General features: G+C 46.1%; 1 protein-coding gene across 2 annotated transcripts in view; it reads left to right on the top strand.

The window, feature by feature from the left end:
- The first annotated feature begins 398 nt into the window (after nt 1-398).
- The window catches only part of phrf1 (PHD and ring finger domains 1), a 225,178-nt gene continuing 200,394 nt past the window's right edge, over nt 399-25,182 (top strand). The window contains exons 1-2 of one of the 2 annotated variants that reach the window (XM_063061550.1): nt 399-651; nt 23,856-23,973. In XM_063061550.1, coding sequence (XP_062917620.1) covers nt 23,880-23,973 — 94 coding nt within the window. In that variant the 5' untranslated portion in view covers nt 399-651; nt 23,856-23,879. The remainder of the gene's footprint in view (nt 652-23,855; nt 23,974-25,182) is intronic. The other variant, XM_063061549.1, reaches the window with a different exon arrangement.

The following is a 25,182-nucleotide window of genomic DNA, read 5'->3' as shown; positions in this document are numbered from 1 at the left end:
GACTTTGAAATGGCATTAGAGATTTTTTTGTGATTGGGTCGATTGTTGGGCTCAGGATAGATTCTCTGGGACGTTGACGTCCAGGAACTTGAGACGCTCAACCTTTCCATCGCCATTCTCATCCGTATCCAGGTCAAATACAGGTCGTCTATCACTCGGCGGCGCTCGGCTCCCTCCGTCGGCCCTGTTCGGACAGGCTCGGCTCCCTCCGTCGGCCCTGTTCGGATGGGTTCGGTTCTCTCCGGCTGCCCTGTTCGGACAGGCTCGGCTCTCTTCGTCGGCCCTGTTCGGTTCTCTCCGTCGGCCCTGTTCGGATAGGCTCGGCTCACTTTGGGGGCCCCGCACGGATAGACTCGGCTGGGCACGGCTCTCTCCAGCGGCGCTGTTCGGTACCGCGCTCGGTAAGGGTCGTGACGGTTTGAGAACCGGACCAAGAGGCCCCGCTCGGATAGACTCGGCTCTCGCAGTCGGCCCTGTTCGGACGGGCTCGGCTCTCTTCGGCGACCCCTGTCGGATGGACTCGGATAGGCTCGGGTTTCTCCGGCGGCCCTGTTCGGTACTGCGTTCGGTAAGGGTCGTGAGGGTTTGACAGCCGGACCAAGAGGCCCGGGAGCGCCTGGACTCTTGACGCTGGACCCGGAGCGGCAAGAGGTGAGTGTGAGCGGGCGAGGCGGAAGCTCGGGAACTGGGGCTGGGAGCGGAGCGGTGCCGGGACGCTACTGGAGTCGCGGCGTAGCCTGCGGCCTACACCGCCTGGGTGATAAAGTGGAGGCGCTCACAGCAGCGCCTGTGGGGGAGTCGGGCTCCGTCCGCAGGCCGGACCCGGGGTCGATGAGGAACCGAGGGAAGGAGAATCCGTGTGGTGTATCGGACCCCAAGCGCGGCCCAAAGCGCAGCCCTGGCTCTAGGTCCAGGCTTCAGGCAAGGCCCCAGGCACGGCTAAGGCTGCAGATCCAGGCCCCAGGCAAACCGTCCCTGAATTGTTCACCCATAGGTCCGTTCACAGTCTTTACGGAGGGGGTTGTACACACAACTGGCACACTCCTCTATGAGGGCAGTTTATTTCCATAAGAAACCGGCGCAGGAGTCTGCCATCTGATCCATCCAGCCTGCTTGGCCATTCAATCTGATTATGGCTGATCTGACCGTGGACTCAGCTCCACCTACCTGCCTTCACCCCAGAACCCGTACTTCCCCTGTGATGCAAAAATCTATCTAACTAACTGTGTCTTAGATATTTTAAAACGTAGCCTCACTGCTTCTGTGGGCAGAGAATTCCACGGATTCACTACTCTCTGGTAAAGCAGTTTCTCCTCATCTGTCTTAAATCTATTCCCCCGAATCTTGAAGCCATATTCCCTAGTTCTAGTCTCACTTACAAGTGGAAACAACTTTCCTGCCTCTGTCTTATCTATACTTTTCATGGTTTTATATGTTTCTGTAAGAATATTCTGGGCCACTGGCTGAAAAAGCATTGGTGAACACACTCAGAGTATGGTGAGCAGTTTTGGGCCTCTTATCTAAAAAAAGATGTCCAATCACAAACGAGAAAATCTGCAAATGCTGGACATCTGAACAACACACACAAAATGCTGGAGGAACTCAGCAGGCCAGGCAGCATGTAGGAAAAGAGCACAGTCAACGTTTTGGGTCGAAACCGGCTGAGTTGCTCCGGCATTTTGTGTGTGCTGCTAAGAAAAGATGTGCTGGCATTGGAGAGGGTCCAGAGGAGGTTCACAAGAATGATCCCAGAAGTGAAGGGGTTAAGGTACGAGGAGCTTTTGATGGCTCTGGGCCTGTACTTGCAGGAGTTTAGAAAAATGAAGCAGATCTTCATTGAAATGAAACCTATCGAATATTGAAATGTTTAGATAGAGTGGCTAAGGAGAGGATGTTTCTTTTAGTGGGGGAGTCTATGACCAGAGGGCACAGCCTCAGAATAGAGCAATGTCCATTTAGAACAGAGATGAGAAGGAATTTCTTTAGCCAATGGATGATGAAGCTGTGGAACTCATTGCCACAGATGGCTTTGGGGACCAAGTCATTGGCTATATTTATATTGGAGGTTGATAGGTTCTTGATTAGTAAGTGTGTTAAAGGTTATGGGGAGAAGGCAAGAGAATGGTATTCAGAGGAATAATAAATCAGCCATGATGGGATGGTGGAGTCAATGAGCCGAATGGCCTAATTCTGCTCCTGTATCTTATGTTCTTATTTACGGAGTTCCACATTGACCTGCTTGAAGCCTATCCCTGTATTGCAACCGATAACTTTCAAGTGGACGATTTTTCCAAAGGGAACAGTAATTAGGCAGATGAGGGCAAGGGCTCTACAGGAGGGACAGCACAGGTTGGCTGAATGGCCTGTTTCAATCATTGTATATTCTGTATAATGCAACATACAGTCCTTCAGAATCAGATTTATTATCACTGACGTAGATCAGGTGACATTAGGTGTTTTGTATGTTCCTGAAGGTTGTCATAGCCAGGGGCAGATGAGCTTCCATTATCTATTAAATGTTTCCAATGTCAAGCGTCTCAAATAGCCTCTGACAACCAAGTCCAGCTCCTGGCCTTCAAGGAGGATAAATGCGTGGCTGAGGGATTGGAGCAGGGGGCAGGGATTCAAGTTTTTGGATCATTGGGACCTCTTTTGGCGTAGGTGTGACCTGTACAAAAAGGACGGGTTACACTTAAATCCTAGGGGGACCAATATCCTGGCAGGGAGATTAGCGGGGGCTACTGAGGTGACTTTAAACTAGAATGGTGGGGGGGTGGGAATCAAATTAAAGCGGCTAGGTGTGAGGAGGTTAGTTCACAACAGAGGGATGGGAACCAGTGCAGAGAGACAGAGGGGTGTAAAGTGAGCGTAGAAGCAAAAAGTACAAAGGGGAAAAGTAAAAGTGGCAGGCCGACAAATCCAGGGCAAGCATTAAAAAGGGCTAAGAGAGTTGTAAAAGAGCGCCTGAAGGCTTTATGTGTCAATGCAAGGAGCATTCGTAATAAGGTGGATGAATTGAAAGTGCAGATTGTTATTAATGATTATGATATAGTTGGGATCACAGAGACATGGCTCCAGGGTGACCAGGGATGGGAGCTCAACGTTCAGGGATATTCAATATTCAGGAGGGATAGACATGAAGGAAGGGGAGGTGGGGTGGCGTTGCTGGTTAAAAAAGAGATTAACGCAATAGAAAGGAAGGACATAAGCCGGGAAGATGTGGAATCGATATGGGTAGAGCTGCGTAACACTAAGGGGCAGAAGACGCTGCTGGGAGTTGTGTACAGGCCACCTAACAGTAGTAGTGAGGTCAGAGATGGTATTAAACAGGAAATTAGAAATGTGTGCAATAAAGGAACAGCAGTTATAATGGGTGACTTCAATCTACATGTAGACTGGGTGAACCAAATTGGTAAAGGTGCTGAGGAAGAGGATTTCTTGGAATGTATGCGGGATGGTTTTTTGAACCAACATGTCGAGGAACCGACTAGAGAGCAGGCTATTCTGGACTGGGTTTTGAGCAATGAGGAAGGGTTAATTAGCGATCTTGTCGTGAGAGGCCCCTTGGGTAAGAGTGACCATAATATGGTGGAATTCTTCATTAACATGGAGAGTGACGTAGTTAATTCAGAAACAAAGGTTCTGAACTTAAAGAGGGGTAACTTTGAAGGTATGAGACATGAATTAGCTAAGATAGACTGGCAAATGACACTTCAAGGATTGACGGTGGATATGCAATGGCAGGCATTTAAAGGTTGCATGGATGAACTACAACAATTGTTCATCCCAGTTTGGCAAAAGAATAAATCAAGGAAGGTAGTGCACCCGTGGCTGACAAGAGAAATTAGGGATAGTATCAATTCCAAAGAAGTAGCATACAAATTAGCCAGAGAAAGTGGCTCACCTGAGGACTGGGAGAAATTCAGAGTTCAGCAGAGGAGGACAAAGGGCTTAATTAGGAAGGGGAAAAAAGATTATGAGAGAAAACTGGCAGAGAACATAAAAACGGACTGTAAAAGCTTTTATAGATATGTAAAAAGGAAAAGACTGATAAAGACAAATGTAGGTCCCCTGCAAACAGAAACAGGTGAATTGATTATGGGGAGCAAGGACATGGCAGACCAATTGAATAATTACTTTGGTTCTGTCTTCACTAAGGAGGACATAAATAATCTTCCAGAAATAGTAAGGGACAGAGGGTCCAGTGAGATGGAGGAACTGAGCGAAATACATGTTAGTAGGGAAGTGGTGTTAGGTAAATTGAAGGGATTGAAGGCAGATAAATCCCCAGGGCCAGATGGTCTGCATCCCAGAGTGCTTAAGGAAGTGGCCCAAGAAATAGTGGATGCATTAGTGATAATTTTTCAAAACTCGTTAGATTCTGGACTAGTTCCTGAGGATTGGAGGGTGGCTAATGTAACCCCACTTTTTAAAAAAGGAGGGAGAGAGAAACCGGGGAATTATAGGCCGGTTAGCCTAACGTCGGTGGTGGGGAAACTGCTGGAGTCAGTTATCAAGGATGTGATAACAGCACATTTGGAAAGCGGTGAAATGATCGGACAAAGTCAGCATGGATTTGTGAAAGGAAAATCATGTCTGACGAATCTCATAGAATTTTTTGAGGATGTAACTAGTAGAGTGGATAGGGGAGAACCAGTGGATGTGGTATATTTGGATTTTCAAAAGGCTTTTGACAAGGTCCCACACAGGAGATTAGTGTGCAAACTTAAAGCACATGGTATTGGGGGTAAGGTATTGGTGTGGGTGGAGAATTGGTTAGCAGACAGGAAGCAAAGAGTGGGAATAAACGGGACCTTTTCAGAATGGCAGGCGGTGACTAGTGGGGTACTGCAAGGCTCAGTGCTGGGACCCCAGTTGTTTACAATATATATTAATGACTTGGATGAGGGAATTAAATGCAGCATCTCCAAGTTTGCGGATGACACGAAGCTGGGTGGCAGTGTTAGCAGTGAGGAGGATGCTAAGAGGATGCAGGGTGACTTGGATAGGTTGGGTGAGTGGGCAAACTCATGGCAGATGCAATTTAATGTGGATAAATGTGAAGTTATCCACTTTGGTGGCAAAAATAGGAAAACAGATTATTATCTGAATGGTGGCCGATTAGGAAAAGGGGAGGTGCAACGAGACCTGGGTGTCATTATACACCAGTCATTGAAAGTGGGCATGCAGGTACAGCAGGCGGTGAAAAAGGCGAACGGTATGCTGGCATTTATAGCGAGAGGATTCGAGTACAGGAGCAGGGAGGTACTACTGCAGTTGTACAAGGCCTTGGTGAGACCACACCTGGAGTATTGTGTGCAGTTTTGGTCCCCTAATCTGAGGAAAGACATCCTTGCCATAGAGGGAGTACAAAGAAGGTTCACCAGATTGATTCCTGGGATGGCAGGTCTTTCATATGAAGAAAGACTGGATGAACTGGGCTTGTACTCGTTGGAATTTAGAAGATTGAGGGGGGATCTGATTGAAACGTATAAGATCCTAAAGGGATTGGACAGGCTAGATGCGGGAAGATTGTTCCCGATGTTGGGGAGGTCTAGAACGAGGGGTCACAGTTTGAGGATAGAGGGGAAGCCTTTTAGGACCGAGGTTAGGAAAAACTTCTTCACACAGAGAGTGGTGAATCTGTGGAATTCTCTGCCACAGCAAACTGTTGAGGCCAGTTCATTAGCTATGTTTAAAAGGAAGTTAGATATGGCCCTTGTGGCTACAGGGGTCACGGGGTATGGAGGGAAGGCTGGGTTCTGAGTTGGATGATCAGCCATGATCATAATAAATGGCGGTGCAGGCTCGAAGGGCCGAATGGCCTACTCCTGCACCTATTTTCTATGTTTCTATGTTTCTATGTAAGTGTGGTTTAGCTACAAAACCTGGTGGAACCATTTCTAGTGACAGGAGAAGGGGTAAACGTGGGCTACTGGTGCCTTAAAGCCGGTTGCTCTGAGCAAATGGGACTTGTCGTCCATGGTTGGCAGCTCATCTAGGAGCAGGGTTACTCAAACCTCTGCTGCCTTCGGTGATACCCACCTCATGGGGAAGACCAGGAGTGAACCCTGATGGAAAATCTGGAGCTGGAGTCCCTGAGGCAGTCCTACTTCGAGTTCAATGCTGACTGGCAATTCCTGCAATGCTGCTGGTGCCAGACTGTGTCAGTCTTTGCCATTGCTTTGGATTCATCAGCTGTGTGGAGAGGGGGAGCCTTCTGCATGGGCAACAGCTTGCTCTCCATATTGTACTGATTTGCGTTATTGGCTTGTGTATACGTAGACAGCAAAGACACAATACCAATGGAGAGCCTCATTATATAAGTTCAAAATCTGGCAGTTTAAAAGGAATCTGTGCTGGCTGTTTGTGAAACTAGTGCACAAAATTCTTTTGCTATGTATGTGGTCTTATAGAGGGAAAACAAATCAACGGTGATCAAATGGTGAAACAGACTCCACATCTAATTCTGCTCCTATGTCTTATGGTCTTACAAGGGGATAATAAATCAGCCATGATTGAATGGTGGAACAAACTCAATTGCTGAATGGCCTAATTCCGCTCCTATATCTTATAGTATCCAATTCCCCTTTGAAAATTGCTGGTAACTAAAGAAGCAGTGAAAACCACTGTTGTGGCTGCATCTCATATATCAAATATGAACAGACTTCTTGTGCAGAAAGACCTCAGTAATCACCTTGTTAAGATCTTGCACTTTATCATTTCCCTGCACTGCACTTCCTCTGTAACTTTTACAATTTATTCTACGTTGTTACTTTTTTTTTTACCTTGTTCCACCTATGCTGAGGTCAGTACAGACTGGCAACTGGTAGTAAACTGGATTAATCATTGGCTTTGTGGGAGAAGTCAGAGAACGGTAGTAGATGGTTGCCTCTGACTGGAAGCCTGTGACTAATGTTGTGCTGCAGGGGTCGGTGCTGGGTCCGTTGTTGTTTGCCATCTATATCAATGATCTGGATGATAATGTGGTCAACTGGATCAGCAAATTTGTGGATTTCACCCAGATTGGGGGTGTGGTGGACAGTGATGAAGGCTGTCATGGTATGCAGCGGGATCTGGATCAGCTAGAAAAATGGGCTGAAAAATGGCAGAATTAACTTAATGCAGACTACTGTGAGGTGTTGCACTTCGATAGGACCAACCAGAGTAGGCTTACACAGTGAATGGTAGGGCACTGAGGAGTGTGGTAGAACAAAAGGATCTGGGAATACAGGTCCATAATTTGGTGAAAGTGGTGTCACAGGTAGATAGTCTAATCACAAACAAGAAAATCTACAGCTGCTGGAAATCCAAGCGACGCACGCAAAATGCTGGAGGAACTCAGCAGGTCAGATAATATCTATGGAAAAGAGTGCAGTCGACGTTTCAGGCCGAGACTCTTCACCAGGACTGGAGAAAAAAACTGAGAAGTCGGAATAAGAGGGTCAGGGAGGGGAGGAAGAAATACAAGCTAGTAGGTGATAGGTGAAACCGGGGGAGGGGTGAAGTAAAGAGCTGGGAAGTTAGTTGTTGAAAGATACAGGGCTGGAGAAGGAGGAATCTAATAGGAGCAGACAGAAGGCCATGGAAGAAAGAAAAAGGGGGAGGATCATCAGAGGGAAGTGACGGGCAGGCAAAGAGATGAGGTGAGAGGGAAAAGGGGATGGGGAATGGTGGGGGTGGGGTGGGGGAGGCATTACTGGAAGTTTGAGAAATCGATGTTCATGCCATCAGGTTGAAGGCTACCCAGGTGGAATATAAGGTGTTGTACCTCCAACCTGAGTGTGGCCTCATCGCAACAGCAGAGGAGGCCGTGGATAGACATATCAGAATGGGAAATGGAATTAAAATGGGTGGCACTGAAAGATCCTGCTTCTTCTGGCGGATGGAGCATATGTGCTTGGTGAATGGGTTCGTAGTGGATATCGGGTCCTACCGCTATACAGGAGGTAACACTGAGAGCACCAGATACAGTAGATGACCCCAAAAGACTCACAGGTGAAGTGTCATCTCACCTGGAAGGACTGTTTGGGGTCCTTAATGGTAGTGAGAGAGGAGGTGTAGGGGCAAGTGTAGCACTTGTTCTGCTTGCAAGGACAAGTGCCAGGAGAGAGATTAGTGGGGAGGGACGAATGGACAAGGGAGTCACATAGGGAGAGATCCCTGTGGAAAGCAGAAAGTTGGGGTGGAGTGAAAGATGTGTTTGGTGGTGGGATCCCATTAGAGATGGTAGAAGCTACAAAGAATTATATGCTGGACACAGGAGGCTGGTGGGTGGGAGGTGAGGACAAGAGGAACCCTGTCCCTGGTGGGGCGACAAGAGAATGGGAGAGGGTAGATGTGCATGAAATGGAAGCGATGTGGTTGAGGACAGCATTGATGGTGGAGGAAGGGAAGCCCCTCTCTTGCAAGAATAGAACATAGAATAATACAGCACAGTACAGGCCCTTCGGCCCAGAATGTTGTGCCAACCCTTAAACCCTGCCTCCCATATAACCCCCCCACCTTAAATTCCTCCATATACCTGTCTAGTAGTCTCTTAAATTTCACTAGTGTATCTGCCTCCATCACTGACTCACGCAGTGCATTCCACGCACCAACCACTCTCTGAGTAAAAAACCTTCCTCTAATATCCCCCTTGAACTTCCCACCCCTTACCTTAAAGCCATGTCCTCTTGTATTGAGCAGTGGTGCCCTGGGGAAGAGGTGCTGGCTGTCCACTCTATTCCTCTTAATAGCTTGTATACCTCTATCATGTCTCCTCTCATCCTCCTTTTCTTCAAAGAGTAAAGCACTAGCTCCCTTAATCTCTGATCATAATGCATACTCTCTAAACCAGGCAGCATCCTGGTAAATCTCCTCTGTACCCTTTCCAATGCTTCCACATCCTTCCTATAGTGAGGCGACCAGAACTGGACACACTACTCCAAGTGTGGCCTAACCAGAGTTTTATAGAGCTGCATCATTACATCGCGACTCTTAAACTCTATCCCTCGACTTATGAAAGCTAACACCCCATAAGCTTTCTTAACTACCCTATCTACCTGTGAGGCAACTTTCAGGGATCTTTGGACATGTACCCCGAGATCCCTCTGCTCCTCCACATTTCCAAGTATCCTGCCATTTACTTTGTACTCTGCTTTGGAGTTTGTCCTTCCAAAGTGTACCACCTCACACTTCTCCGGGTTGAACTCCATCTGCCGCTTCTCAGCCCACTTCTGCATCCTAACAATGTCTCTCTGCAAACTTTGACAATCCTCTACACTATCTACAACACCACCAATCTTTGTGTGGTCTGCAAACTTGCCCATCCACCCTTCTACCCCCACATCCAGGTCGTTAATAAAAAAAATCATGAAAAGTAGAGGTCTCAGAACCGATTCTTGTGGGACACATTAGTCACAACCCTCCAATCCGAATGTACTCCCACCACCACGACCAATGTTCCCTCTAATTTTTAGTAGTCAGTGTGCGCAAAAATCTTACGTTGTGCAAATTTTTTTCCTGTGACAAAAGTATGTACGCACTGAATGCACACATGGCACAGTTTATGTAGGTTTACAAAATATTTGGCCTAAAACTGCATAAAATAACAACAAAATAACATACATATTTAAGTCACTCAGTTAGTTTTTTCTCTCTCGTGTCTTTGGCATTTACCTATTCTTTGTAAACTATCTAGACTAATAGAACTTCCATCCAATTGATAGCTTTTGATTCTCATTAACATCCAAATAACATTCACCTAAACGGTTTCTCAGCTTGTTTCTGAGTTGATTCATTAGGCTAAAACCTCGCTCACAGTCCGCACTAGATGCAAGAAAGGTTCCCCCAATGTCCATCAACTGTGCAAGGTCGCAAAACTGTTCATTTTGAAGTAAAAATGCCACCATTTGAGCAAAGTTTGAAATCAGTTTGGAATTAATTTTTTCTTGCATGGAAAATTTGAAATCATTAAACTGTCTAACTATTACAATATTTTCAGCTAGAAAATCATGATATTTTAGACATAAGGCATTAACTTGTTCATTGCTAAAAGTGAAGTCACAATCTGCAATTGCGGAGAAATCAAAGGCTGACCATTCTTGTACCTCAACTTTGATCTCCTCTGGGTTTGATCATTTTCACTCTCGCTCATCTGCACTCAACCGTAACATGCGTAGCACTCCTGTAACAGGTAATGACGGGTTCTGTTGCCTGAGCTTTTGTAAACCGTTCAAATGCGATTTACTTGCCAAATGATGCTTCAAAGTCAACTTTCCAAATATCATCCCACTTCTTTCCACTAACAAATTCTCCAGCAGCTTTCACATCACAACAATACAAACGGATAACTCCAGTTTCTGAATCGTACATAAATATTTCTCATAGCTGAATGTTCATGACCTCATGAGCTTTCGGCGTAGCAGTTTCTACTATTTTGTTAAGCCATTCAACTTTAAGCAAATTTGCAGTTCTTTTGGGCTTCACGCCCTTTGCTTCTTTTGAATTCAACATAGTGGATCAATATTTTTTTCAATAAAAACTTAGTAAGCTATCTACAAGATTTGAAGCAGATCTTTGTAAACTTTACAATATGAACACTGTCTGCCAAACACGGTTGCCACCATGATGCAGCTGTACAAACCGGAACAGGAAAGGTGAGGTGACGTAAATTAGTGACGTGCATTGTGGTGTTTGAAAAACCAACTAACTAGTTAACAGAAACAGCTAAAATATTACTTTCAATAAGTATTATTATTAATTACTACATTATTTTAGATAACTAACCTTTTGTGCGCACGTTAATTTCCTTTGTGTGCTGGTTGAAAAACGTGTGTGCACACGCACAGCTTAAAGGGAACTATGACCACGACCCTCTGCTTTCTGCAGGCAAGCCTATTCTCAATCTACCTGGCCAAACTTCCCTGGATTCCATGCCTTCTGACTTTCTGAATAAGCCTGCTGTGTGGAACCTTGTCAAATGCCTTACTAAAATCCATGTAGATCACATCCACTGCACTACCCTCATCTATATGTCTGACACTTCCTTAGTTCTGGAATGAAAAGCCTCATCCTGAGAGCAAATGAGGTGGAGATAGAGAAATTAAGAGAAAGGGATGGCATTTTTACAAGTAACAAGGTGGGAGGAGATATAGTTCAGGTAGCTGTCAGAGTCAGTGGGTTTATAAAAGACATCAGTAGGTAAGCTGTCTCCAGAGAAAGAGATAGAGAGATTGAGAAAGTGGAGGGAGGTGTTCGAAATAGACCAGGTAAGTTTGAGGGTAGGGTGGAAGTTGGATGCGAAGTTGATGAGCTCTGCATGTGTGCAGAAAGCAGCACCAATGCAGTCGTTGATGTAGCGTAGGAAAAGTTAAGGAGTGACACCAGTGTGGACTGTTCCACATAGCCAACAAAAAGGCAGGCATAGCTAGGACCCATGTGAGTGCCCATGGTTACACCTTTTGTTTGAAGGAAGTGGGAGGAGCTGACGGAGAAATTTTTAAGAGTGAGGACAAGCTCTGCTTGGACAGAGGGGAGTTCTGATGGAGGGGAACTGGTTGGGTCTACTGTCCAGAATAAAACAGCTTTAAGGCCTTCCAGGTGAGGGATGGAGAGGTCTAGGGACTAGACATCCATAGTGAAAATAAGATGAGTAGGGCCAAGAAACTTGAAATCATTGAAAAGATCAAGAGCTGTGCTCCCCTCTATTCACCATTCCCCCATCCCATTTCCCTCTCTCACCTTATCTTCTTATCTGCCTATCACCTCCTTCTGGTGATCCTCCTCTTTCCTTTCTTCCATGGCCTTCTGTCGTCTGTCAGATCTCCTCCCCTTTCTCCAGCCCTTTATTCATTTACTTCACCCTCCTTCCCCCCTCCCGAATTCACCTATCACCTTGTACTTCTTCCTTCCCTTCCCCCACCTTCAAGCTCTGACTTCTCATCTTTTTTTCTCCAGTCCTGATGGAGCGTCTCAGCCTGAAACGTTGACTGTACTCTTTTCCATATATGCTGCCTTCCCTGCTGTGTTCCTCCAGCATCTTGTGTGTATTTCACAGATAGATAGGGTCATAAAGAAAGCTTTTGGTACATTGGTCTTGGTAAATTAAAGCATTGACTATAGGAGATGGGATATTATGTTGAAATTCTATAGACATTGGTGAGGTGTAGATTGGAGTGTTGTGTGCAGCTTTGGTCACCTTCGTGCAGGAAAAGTGTAAGTAAGGTTGAAAGAGTACAGAGAAAATTTACGAGAATGTTGCTGGGTCCGGAGGACCTGAGCTATAAGGAAAGACTGAGTAGGTTAGGACTTTATTCCTTGGAACATAGAAGATTGAAAGGAGATTTAATAGAGGTGTACAAAATTATGAGGGGTATGGATAAGGTACATGCAGGCATTTTCCACTGAGGTTGGGTGGGACTACAACCAGAGCTCATGGGTTAAGGGCGAAAGGTGAAAAGTTTAAGGGGAACATGAGAGGAAATGTCTTCACTCGGAGGGCCGTGAGAGTGTGGAATGAGCTGCCAGCACAAGTACATGCAAGCTCAATTTCAACGTTTAAGAGAAGTTTGGATAGGTACTTGGATGGTAGGGGTATGGAGGGCTATGGTCCTGGTGCAGGTCAGTGGGAGCAGGCAGTTTAATTGGTTTGGCATGGACTGGATGGGCCAAGAGCCTGTTTCTGTGCTGTACTTTTCTATGACTACCTCAGCGCACTGTCTAATGATTTCATGTGTATGAACAGCGTGCAGTGCAAGCTTTTCACTGTATCTCCGTACCCATGTCATTAATAAACCAATATGAATACCAGTAGCGGCAGACCATCTGGCCCCTCAGGTCTGTTCATTCGTTTGACAAGATAATGGTTGATCTATTACCTCCAAGACCAGAAATCTCTGTCTACCATTTGAATACAGAAAATAACTGAGCCTCTGTAGCCAACTGGGGTAATTCCAATGTTCCAGTACTCTAGGTGAAGAAACCTCGGTAGTTCAGCTTACTATCAGAGAAATGTATGCAATATACATCCTGAAATTCTTGTTCTTCACATCCATGGAAACAGAAGAGTGGCCCAGAGAATGAGTGACAGTCAAAACATTCGAACCCCAAAGCCCCCCCCACTCCCCCCACGCACAAGCAGCAGCAAAGCAACGACCCTCCTCCAACCCCCCATTTCCGCAAAAAAGCATCAGCTCACCCACCAAGCCTGCAACAGCAAAGCCCCCGATAAATACCATGATCTTCAGTGCAACAAAAACTAATCAATGCACACACAGTGCTGGAGAAACTCAGCAGGCCAGGCAGCATGTATGGAAAAGAGTACAGTTGATTGATGAAGGGTCTCACCCAAAGCGTCAGCTGTACTCTTCCGTAGATGCTGCCTGGCCTGCTGAGTTCCTCCAGCATTTGTGTGTGTTGTTTGATATTCAGCATCTGCAGATTTTCTCTTGTTTGTGACAAAAACTAATCGTTCACTTGACAATTTGACATGCCACAGGCTGGCTGTCTCTCTCCCCAATAAAGGGAAAAATAGGTGTTCCCTTTCACAGTGACATAACAAAACAACTCGCTGATTGACAGCATTAGAAGTCGGTCATGCTGCTTTTCTTCCCCCAGGTTTTCCACCTGGAGAATCGGCAGCAATCTTTCCTCCACCAACTAGAGAGAGCACGATTCACTGAGTACAGAGCCTCCGACAGTTGATCTGCTGTTTCCAATGTTCTGTTTTTCCCTGCAATGCTTCAGTTGGTGGCGCTGGCTTAGAATCAGGGCCATGAAACCTCGGAACGGAACCCTGAAGGCACACTAGTCTTCTAGGCCATGTCCTTGGGATATCAAAAAGTGGCCAGTTGTGTCCTCCCAGGAGCAGGTCCCACCGCCGCAAAGAACCGAAGTCTGAGTGTAACTCCAGGTCAGGGTCTTTAACAGAACCCATCCACCCTGAAAAGGAGACATCAAAAGTAGAAATTTCTTTGACGAACACGAAGGAGTCGCCATTTTGCACCATTATAACTCCGCCTCCAACTCCAAATTTCCTCCTCATTTCCGTTCTAAATGGCCTTTAATCTCAAACTGTGCCCTATAGTCATAACTGCCTCACGGGGAGAGCCTGCTAAAAAGTTTGAAATATTTCAAAGTTCTAGAACAGAGTTCAAGACCTAGCCTACTCAGTCTCTCCTCATTTGAGAACCTGCATTCCAGGAATCATTGTGGGATGATTGAAGTGATAGCTTGCTTTCTTTTTGTGACTCACTTAATTTTTTCATAAAATCAAAAGGGAGCAGAGTGCTCTAAATGTGATCTCATTGAGGCCCTATATAAATGAAGTAAGTCACCTTCACTCTTGTAATCAAATCCCCTTGAAATAAAGGTGAATACTCCACTTGCTCACCACATCAACATCTTGCTACTAAGGCTTAAAAACACAGTCTTTCTGCTTTCCTTCAATGAAAGCAGGCAACCTTTCTTCATAACTTCAAGTAGAGTAGCAAAGACAGGCCGGTGAGCCTGACTTAGTTTTTAAAATTTATTTTTATTTAGAGAGGCAGAGCAGATCTGGCCCTTCTGACCCTTTCGAGATGTAACTAACCCCAGCCTAATCACAGGACTAATTAACCTCCTAATCATTATGGGTTTGCACTGTGGGTGGAACCCAGAGCACCCGGAGGAAACCAACACAGTCGTGGGGAAATCGTACAAACTCCTTACAGATGACACTGGTTTTGAACTCTGAACTCTGATGTCCTGAGGAGTAATAGCGTCTGCTGACCGCTGCGCTACCATTGTAGAGAGGTTACTGGAGTAAATTGTGAGGGGCAATGTCTACAATTGTTTGTATACCCAAGGCTTGATCAGCAAATAGCATGGTTTAATGTGTGGGGGTCAGGTCTGATGAATCTTTTGAAGAGCTAACTAAGGGGGCAGTGCAGTGAATAATGTTTATATGGACTTTAGTAAGGCCTTTGATAAGGTCCTTCAGGTTAAACCATGATGCCACTTTCAATGAATTATGTACCTGTATTCCCAGATTGATTTGTTCTACCATACTCCTACTGCTCACTGTGTGAGACCTACCCTGGTTGGTGCTACTGAAGTGCAACACTTCACACTTGTCTGCATTAAATTCCATTTGCCATTTTTCAGCCCATTTTTCTAGCTGGTCTAGATCCCGCTGTAAGCTCTGATAGTCTTCCTCACCGTTCACTACATCTTGCTGTCGTCCACAAATTTGCTGATCCAGTTCACCACATTGTCATCTAACTCATTAATATCAATGACAAACAACAATGGACCCAGCACTGATTCCTGCGGCACACCAGTAGTTACAGGCCACCAGTCAGGGAATGAGTCATTTCCTACCACTCCCACAAAGCCAATGTCTAATGCAATTTACTACCTCATCTTGAATACCAACAACTGAACCTTCTTGATCAACCTCCCTGCGGGGTCTTGTCAAGTGCCTTGCTAAAGTCCATGTAGACATTCTCTGCCGCCTTCAACTTTTATGGTAACTTCCTCAAAAAACTCTCTAAAGTTGGTTAGACACGACCTGCCCTGCATGAAGCCATGCTGACTATCCTTTATCAGCCCATGTCTATCCAAATACCTGTAGTCCAGTTCCTTAGAATACTTCCCAATAACTTTCCACCATTGATGTCAGGCTCACCAGCTATAATTTTTAGACCTTTTCTAAACAACAGGACACATTTGCTTATGATACTAAATTAGGGGGTCTTGTTGATAGTGAAGCTGGTTACAATGATTACACAGTGATCTTGATCAGTTAGGAAGATGGCTAAGGAATGGCAAATGGATTTCAACTGTGATAAGTGTGAGATGCATTTTGGATAGTCAAACCAAGGCGGGGCCTCTACAGTGAATGTCAGCTCACTGATGAGTGTTTGGAACAGAGGGAGCTGGGAGTGCAAGTGCACAGTTCACTGTAAGTGGCCGTGTGAGTAGACAGGCTGGTGAAGATGATGTTCAGCATGCTGGCCAGCATCAGTCAGGGCATCGAGTTTCGGAGTTGGGACGTTATGTTGAAGTTGGTGAGGCTGCAAATGGAGTATTGTGTCCAGTGGATCTTGTTCCCTGTAGTGAAGGAGAACGAGGGGTTTCGTGGACTAGGGGGCCTGAGTAATAGGGAGAGATTGGCCACACTGGATCATATTCCCTGGAGCACAGGAGAACGAGGGGTGACCATATAAAAGTTTATAATATCATGCGGAGTATGGATAAGGTGACAGTCATAGTCTTTTCTAGACAGAATAAAAAGAAATTTAAGAGACCTGAGAGGGAACTTTACACAGGGGTAGTGAGTACCTGGAGTGAGCTGCCAGAGGAAGTGGTGGAGGTGGGTTCAGTTGCATCGTATGAGAGGCATTTGGAAAAATACATGGAGAGGAGGGGCTTGGAGGGTTATGGGCCCAATGCGGGCAACTGGGACCAACAGGGAAGATAATGTGGTTAGTATGGACCAGTTGGGCTGATTGGCCTGTTTCTGTGCTGTATTACTCTGTGATTGACATTTTCCTCACTGCTCTATCTATGTTGTGTGCACTTACACAGCTTGACCATGTCCCTGAGAAACATTTCTGTCTCCTCATCACTAATGGCATTCCCACTCAATTTAGGGTCATGAGCAAGGTTGATTCCCCATCCAATGTAGATGATAGAGATGTGCTAGTTGTTTAACCAAAACTATTTATCATCTGCATTGGATGGGGAAATTTTGTCCATATCAGAATCTGAATCAGGTTTAGTATCACTGACGTATGTCATGAAATTAGCTGTTTTGTAGCAGCAGTACAGTGCGATGCATAGTAATAAGAACTATAAATTACAATAAGTTATATATGTGTAAGTAGAGCAAAAGTGAGGGATAAAAATTCTAATGAAATGTTCAAGGGTTCATTGTTCATTCAGAAATCTGATGGCTGGAGGGGAAGAAGCTATTCCTGAAACATTGAGTGTGTGTCTTCAGGCGCCACATGTACCGAGACTCGGTGAAAAGCTTGCCCTGCATACAGTTCACACATCAGTATGTATTGGGCTCTGCGACAGCATAGTGGTTAGTGCAGTTCTAGCTCAGGGCATCCCGGATTTCTGAGTTCAATTCTGATGCCGTTCTGTAAGGATTTCCTGTACATCCTCCCCTTGGAATGTGAGGGTTTTCCCTGGATGCTCTGGTTTCCTACTACAGTCTAAAGACTTGCTGGGCCATTGTAAATTGTCACGTGATTAAGTTGGGGTTGCAGGGGGGTGTGGCTCAAAGGGCTGGAAGGGCCTAGTCCACACTGTATCGCTAAATAGACCAAGTCATTAACTAATGTGGAAAGATGTGTGTTATGGCTCATTATGCCTCTGGCATTTAGGGCAGCAATGATTGTCCTCCATCTCTGGCAGTGTTCAGGGCTTTCTTCACGTCAGTAACTTTCTCTTGGTTTTCACAACTGTCAGTCATGCACGTCCCGCGGAGACTCAGGAATACCATAGCACTTAGATGTAGAAGGATTCTCCATGCTTCTTTTGTACTAAATTTGTTTGATCAGTCAGGGTTGTTAGCCTTGAGCTGAGCCCCTGAATCTGGAGGACTGGTGGACCATTCTTGGTCCGGCCTCTACCCTTTGATGTATTTGGCATAAGTGACCCAAACAGGAGCCAAAGCGTAAAGCCCTGCCTCCAGCCAGCAGAGCTGTCTGGGTCATTGAGACATGCAAGCTTCCAAACCGTGATAAACAAGGTTGTGGTCCTCTTGGAGGAATGCATAGAGGTAGAACAAGGTAAAACAATAACCTTGCTGAATAAAATGTAACAGCTACTGAGAAAGTGCAGTGCAATAAAGTGCAAGATCATAATGAGGTAGATTGTGACGTTAAGAGTCCAACTTATCATACTGGGGAACTATCCAGTAGTCTTATAACAACAGAGTAGAAGCTGTCCTTGGTGGTATGTGCTTTCAGGCTTTTGTGTCTTGCCCACTGTAAGTGACGTCTGATGTATGTGGTTGGTGGAGAATTGGGGAAAGTAAAGGGTATGTGTGAGAGAATTAGAGAAAAAATTGAGGAATAGGATTTCTCAGCTAGGATAGACTAGATGAGCTGAATAGCCTTCTATTTCATCATGAGGAAGTATCAAGTACTGATCCCTGCAGTACCCCATAGTCACAGCCTGCCATTAGGAGAAAGATCCATATTCCTACTCAGCAGCACAAGAGATTCTGCAGATGCTTGAAATCCAGAGGAACTCAGGTCAGGCAGCATTTATGGAGAGGAACAAGCACTGGACACTTTGGGCCAAGACCCTTCATCAGGACTGGAAAGGAAGAGATAAGATGCCTGAATAGGAGGGTGGTGGGGTGTGGAAGGAGGACAAGCTAGCAGGTGATGAGTGAAGCCGGGGCTGTGGCGGAGGGGGGGGAATGAAGTAAGAAGCTGGGAGGTGATAGCTGGGAGCTGGGAGGTAAAGGACTTGGAAAAGAAACTGATAGAGGAAAGTGAACCATAGGAGAATGGGAAGGTGGAGAGGCACCAGGGGGGTGTTGATAGGTGGGTGAGGAGAGGAGAAGAGGTCCTCAAGAGTGATTGTTAGGGCACTGACGAGTGTTGTGGAACAGAGGGAGCTGGGAGTACAAGTGCACTGTTCACTGAAAGCAGCTGTGCAAGTAGACAGGCTGGTGGAGAGACCTTTAGCATTCTCGCCTCCTTCAGTCAGGGCATCGGGTTTCAGAGTTGGGACATTATGTTGCAGTTATATAGGTTGTTGGTGCAACTACACTTGGAGTATTGTGTCCAGTTGAGTATACAGCCTGAAAAGTCAATTGGATCCACTCTAATTTGCTTACGGTCTCAACAGGTCCATACAGTTCGTTGTCATTTGCGCGTTGGTTGTTTGTCTCTCCTGTTGGGTGTGATCTTAAATTGATTCTATTACTTTCCTCGTATTTAACAATGAATGCCCCCTGGAAAACGAATCTCAGGGTAGTATATAGACTATTAATATATAGGACTTGGTATACAAGAGTGAGATATGCCAACTAGTGGAGTGGTGCCACAGCAACAACAACCTGGCACTCAATGTCAGTAAGACGAAAGAGCTGATTGTGGAGTTCAGGAAGGGTAAGGCGAAGGAACACATACCAGTCCTCACAGGGGGATCAGAAGTGGAGAGTGTGGGCAGTTTCAAGTTCCTGGGTGTCAAGATCTCTGAGGATCTAACCTGGTCCCAACATATCGATGCAGTTATAAAGAAAGCAAGACAGCAGCTATATCTTATTAGGAGTTTGAAGAGATTTGGTATATTACGAAATACACTCAGAAACTTCTATAGATGTGCAGTGGAGACCATTCTGACAGGCTGCATCACTCTCTAGTATGGAAGGGCTACTGCACAGGACTGAAAGAAGCTGCAGAGGGTTGTAAATTTAGTCAGCTCCCTCTAGGGTACTTGCCTACAAAGTACCCGGGACATCTTCAAGGAGCGGTGTCTCAGAAAGGCAGCGTCCATTATTAAGGACCTCCAGCACCCAGGGCATTGTTGTGGTTGGTAGCTCATCCAGGAGAAGGAGAACTCTGATCTCAAACCTCTGCTGCCTTGCAGCTATACCCACTTATGGGGATGGCCTCAGGAGTAAACCCCGAGGGAAATATCTGGAGCTGGAGTCGCTTATGCTGCTTGGCAACTCAAGTGACACCAACCTGCAGTGGCCTCTGCCGTTCCTTTGTATTCATTAGCTGCATGGAGAGGGGGAGTCTGCTACATGGACATCAGCTTTCTCTCCATATCGTACTGCCCTCACTTGTATATCATGTAGACAGCTAGGATGCAGCATTCATGGTCGATCCTGATCAATGAAGGGCCTAAATGAAGTCTCCAACCTGATGGGACTTCCAGTCATGACTTCAGTTTGTTTACCTTTTCCCCTGCTCCTTATTTTCCTTCATTTCTGTGGTTCCCTCACCTTCTCTCTTCCATCTATCGTCCAGGTTCTCACATTGTTCCCTTTCAGCCCTGCACCTCACCTTCCCCCTCACCTGGACTTGCGTACCACCCACCATCTTGGACCCTTCCGCCGCCCCCCCCCGCCCCAGTTGCTGCCCTCTTTCTTTCCAGTCAGAAGAAGGGCCTAGATTTTGTCCTCCGGTCTTAGGCTCCCCCACAATAGAAACATCCTTTCCATATCTGCTCTATCGAGGCCTTTCGACATTTGATAGGTTTTAATGAGGTCACCCCTCATTCTACTGAATTTCAGCATGTACAGGTCCAAAGCGATTAACTGATTGAGCTTTATAATTCTTAATTTGACTATATAGTTAGTAAAGAAAACGAAAGAAAAGGGCCCATTCTCATGAAACGGTCTAATGTGCAATGTTGGAACTCACTGATGAGGCCGTTCGTCCACCATCGACCTCCTCCGATCGTCACTGACCTTTGGACCCTCACTCCAAGTCCACTCTGTCCGAGGTCTACCAATTCCCTCCATTTGCCTCCTCTCTCCTCGTCTCTCCCTGGCAAAAGGCCGTGAATTCCCGGCACCTAGACACACAGGAAAGAACAGCATCCTGCTCATTGCCCAGCATGTCCCGTTATCTCTAGTCGTAACACAAACGTTGTTGCTACAGAAAAACCATTACCTCAGCAGTAGAACATTACAGAGAAGCCATTACATTAGCAGTGAAACCTCACAGCGTGTTACAATCGCATTTGCCTTCCTTACCACAGATTTAACCTGCAAATTAACCTTCTGGGAATCCTGCACGAGGACTCCCAAGTCCCTTTGCACCTCAGATTTTTGAATTTTCTCTCCATTTATTTCTTCTACCAAAGTGCATGACCATATACTTTCTGACACTGTATTTCATCTGCCTTTTCTTTGCCCATTCTCTTGAACTGTCTATAAGTCCTTATGTAGCCTCTCTGCTTCCTTAAAACTACCTGCCTCTCTACTTATCTTTGTATCATCCACAAACTTGGCCACAAAACCATCAATTCTATCATCCAAATCATTGAAATCTAATGTAAAAATAAGTATCCAACCAGAAAAGGCTCCCTTTATTCCCCGTCTTTGCCTCCTGCCAATCAGACAATGCTCTATCATGCTAGTATCTTTCCTTTAATGCCTTGGGCTCTTCACTTGTTAAGCAGCCTCATGTGCAGCATCTTGTCAAAGGCCTTCTGAAAATTGATGTACACAACATCCACTGATTCTCCTTTGTCTATCCTGCTTGTTACTTCTTCGAAGAATTCCAACAGATTCGTCAGGCAAGATCTTCCCTCGAGGAAACCATGTTGACTATGGCCTATTTTGCTATGTGCCTCCAAGTACCCCAAAACCACATCCTTAACAATCGACTTCAACATCTTTCTAACCACTAAGCCACTCCTTTCCTTTGCTAGCCTGCTGGTCATCCTTGGGTGAGGTGTGGCGCGTGCTTAGTCCTCTTAATCAGGGTTATATGAAGCCATGGCAGCAGGTGGTGGATGGTCGTACGAGCAGCCGGTGCACATCACAAGTCCTGGTTATGCGACCACTGATGCCAGGCAGACAATCGCTGAAGAGTATTGATAATGGCTCGGGTCACCTGTCTTGTAAAGACACTGTCCAGAAGAAGGCAATGTAGAAAAATTCGTCAAAAATAATCATGGTCGGGGAAAGACTTCTGACTTCTTTTGTAACCAACCAGCATTGGATCCCATGTGCTTTAAGCTTTTAGATCTGACTGCTATGCAGGACCTTATTAAAGTCCATATAGACATCCTGCCTGCATCAATCTCAATGTCCTCCCCATAAAACTAAATGAGGCAGCATTTTCCCCACACAAACTAAAATTCAATTACATTATTTTCAAAAAATGCAACAGCAGAAATCTGCTGTAATAGAAATGTAAGAAATTCTGAATTTCAGTTAATATCTGTGGGTGAGGAAATTGTTAATGTTCATTCTGAAGAACTGGGACACAGAAAATAATTGCAGAGAGGATGGGGAATTGTACAAAGGGAATATCTACGGTGGAGTGAGGCCAGGCTTGTGGACGTGATCCTGCTATTTATGGAACCATCTGGCAAATAAAGTGAAAGAAGATAAGCAAGTCGAGTTGCGGGGATGGAGAGAGGGACAGAGGGGAGGGGGAGAGATGGCGGGGGGGGGTGGATGAGAGAGGAGACGGAAAGGACAGGACAATGGGACCTCAAGGTTGTGTAATGCAGGTTTGAGGTGTTGCTGACACCTGAAGTGAAAGGAGAACACGGGCCAAGCTCAGCAGATCAGGCAGCACCTGTGGAGAGAATCTGATTTAATAAAACAGAGACATAACCTCACACACAAAAAATGCTGGTCCAGGCAGCATCTATAGGAAGAGGTACAGTCGACGTTTCGGGCCGAGACCCTTCGTCAGGAGTATCTCTTCTTTCAGTTAGTCCTGACGAAGGATCTTGGTCCAAAACGTCAACTGTACCTCTTCCTATAGATGCTGCCTGGTCTGCTGCGTTCCACCAGCATTTTTTATGTGTGTTACTTGATTTTCCAGCATCTGCAGATTTCCTGGTGTTTGCGAGAGACATAACCTCAACTGGTCTATTAGGATACAATTGAGCAAGTTGTATGAAATTATTATATTTGCTCTTGAGATCTGAAGGGTGCAATATGCTTGGATAATAAGGAAAGAACTGCAGAAGCTGGAAATATAAACCGAAATCAAAAATTCTAGAAAGACTCAGCAGGTCAGGCAGCATCTTGGGAAGAAATCCCAGGTTAGCAGTTCAGGTTTGAGACTCTTCATCAGGACTGAACAGGAGTTTTGGGTTTAACTAACTGGAGTTGTGCCAGCTTTACCAGCATCTTTTGGTTTGGTTACTTACTGTAGGTTGCCAACGGCAGCTCACTGTCTTTGCCTAGTCTTACAAGTTATCCAAGGTGCAGCCCATCTTCTCCTCCTCCTCCCAGGGATGACGGCTTTGGAGCTTCTGTTGCCATTTCTGTAGCTCTGGGTTTTTATGGGATGGGTTTGCTAACCCCATACCCAACTCTCCTCCTTTCACAGCCGGGTTTGGGACTGTCCATGGGGAGTTCATACCCGTTCCTCCTCCTTTCACAGCCGGGTTTGGGACTTTCCATGGGGAGTTCATACCCAACCCTCCTCCTTTCACAGCTGGGTTTGGGACTGTCCATGGGGAGTTCATACCCAACCCTCCTCCTTTCACAGCCGGGTTTGGGACTGTCCATGGGGAGTTTATACCCAACCCTCCTCCTTTCACAGCCGGGTTTGGGACTGTCCTTGGGGAGTTCATACCCAACCCTCCTCCTTTCACAGCCGGGTTTGGGACTGTCCATGGGGAGATCATACCCGTTCCTCCTCCTTTCACAGCCGGGTTTGGGACTGTCCATGGGGAGTTCATACCCAACCCTCCTCCTTTCACAGCTGGGTTTGGGACTGTCCATGGGGAGTTCATACCCGTTCCTCCTCCTTTCACAGCCGGGTTTGGGACTGTCCATGGGGAGTTCATACCCAACCCTCCTCCTTTCACAGCCGGGTTTGGGACTGTCCATGGGGAGTTCATACCCAACCCTCCTCCTTTCACAGCCGGGTTTGGGACTGTCCATGGGGAGTTCATACCCAACCCTCCTCCTTTCACAGCCGGGTTTGGGACTGTCCATGGGGAGTTCATACCCGTTCCTCCTCCTTTCACAGCCGGGTTTGGGACTGTCCATGGGGTGTTCATACCCGTTCCTCCTCCTTTCACAGCCGGGTTTGGGACTGTCCATGGGGAGTTCATACCCGTTCCTCCTCCTTTCACAGCCGGGTTTGGGACTGTTCATGAAGGAGTTAGTTCCTCTGCTGATTGTTAGTTGCTAAAGCTCTATTATTTTTTTGCAGGTACCTCGTGTTTGAATGTAAACTATGGATGAAGATCAGGATGACCCGGTTAATAAAAGCACAGCGCTGGGAAAAACACGAAGGAAGCGGGAAATCTTTAGCATTTTCAGCGATGAAGGTAATTTTGGAGTCATCAGGCATTGACAGGCCATTCGATCCCACCCCCTCACCCCACCCCCCGCGTCCATACCATTCAGTGCGCATTTATCTGTAATTAATCCCACCTCCTAGCATGCACTTAGTTAAGCCCATTTATCTGGATCAGATATGGATCGTTAGTTAAATAAGATGCAATATTGATTAATCAGCACATTGCTAAAGCTCAAATGAAAACTGGGGTGTTGGGGTCGTGGAGAGAAGAGAGCTGTCTTTAACTTGGATCAGTGCACCAAAGCCACGTCTTTGTGCATTTATAAAAATGTCCTCAGGCCTCATTGAAATCATCCTCCCGAGGAACAGTTAGCATAGTGGTTTACGTGACAGTATTACAACTGGGGCCATTCCGCAGCTCAGAGTTAATTCCATTGCTGCCTGCACATTCTCCCTGTGACTGCATGGGTTTTCTCTGGGTTCTCTGGTTCTCTCACACATTCCAAAGACGTAATGGTTTGTTGGTTAATTGGTCATTCGAGGGTTAAATAGATGGGTTGCTGGGCGCTGTGGTTCTTTGGGCCTACTACTACTGCGTCGACTCAGGCCTAGGGGGCCGGCGTCGGGCTCGATGACGGACTCTCCTCTTCTCCTTCTCCCTCATCAGTGTGTTCACTTCATCTACATTAGCCGCGCCGCTGTCTTCTAGCAGCGTGTTGACCATAGTCTTGGAAGGGCGCCCAGGGTTCATTCTCCCGTGCTTGGGCTCCCATATGATGATTAGGCCGGCAGGTAGCTCGGGGTGGCGTAGACAGTGCCCTGCTAGTTGCAGTCTTCTCGCCTCTATTTTAGTGGTGAGCATCAGAAGGTCGTCATAGAGCTCGACGTTCGTCATGTGCAGTTGCCAACTCAAGTAAGAGCCATCCGGAGCATTCGTGTATAGCAGCCATCTAGAGACTTTCGCATAGTCTTGCTGAGTGTCCACGTCTCGCATCCGTACGTGAGAATGGACTCTGTGACTGCTATGAAAATCCTCTTTTTAAGCCCTCTGGTTAGGTTCAACCTCCAGATTTCCTTCATGTCATTCATAGCCATCCACGCCAGCGCCTTCCGTATCTTTATGTCCTCCTCCGAACTCATCATTCTTGACCCGAGGTACTTGTAGTCAAAGTCTTTCTTAATGGTATCATTCTTTACGGTCTGGAGAGTACTTTCTTCGCAGTTAAACGCCATGTAC

This window comes from Mobula hypostoma, chromosome 11 (assembly GCF_963921235.1).
Source record: "Mobula hypostoma chromosome 11, sMobHyp1.1, whole genome shotgun sequence".
NCBI lineage: Eukaryota > Metazoa > Chordata > Chondrichthyes > Myliobatiformes > Myliobatidae > Mobula > Mobula hypostoma.
Note: the sequence above shows the minus strand (reverse complement) of the source record. Positions and strands in the feature narration are given on the sequence as shown.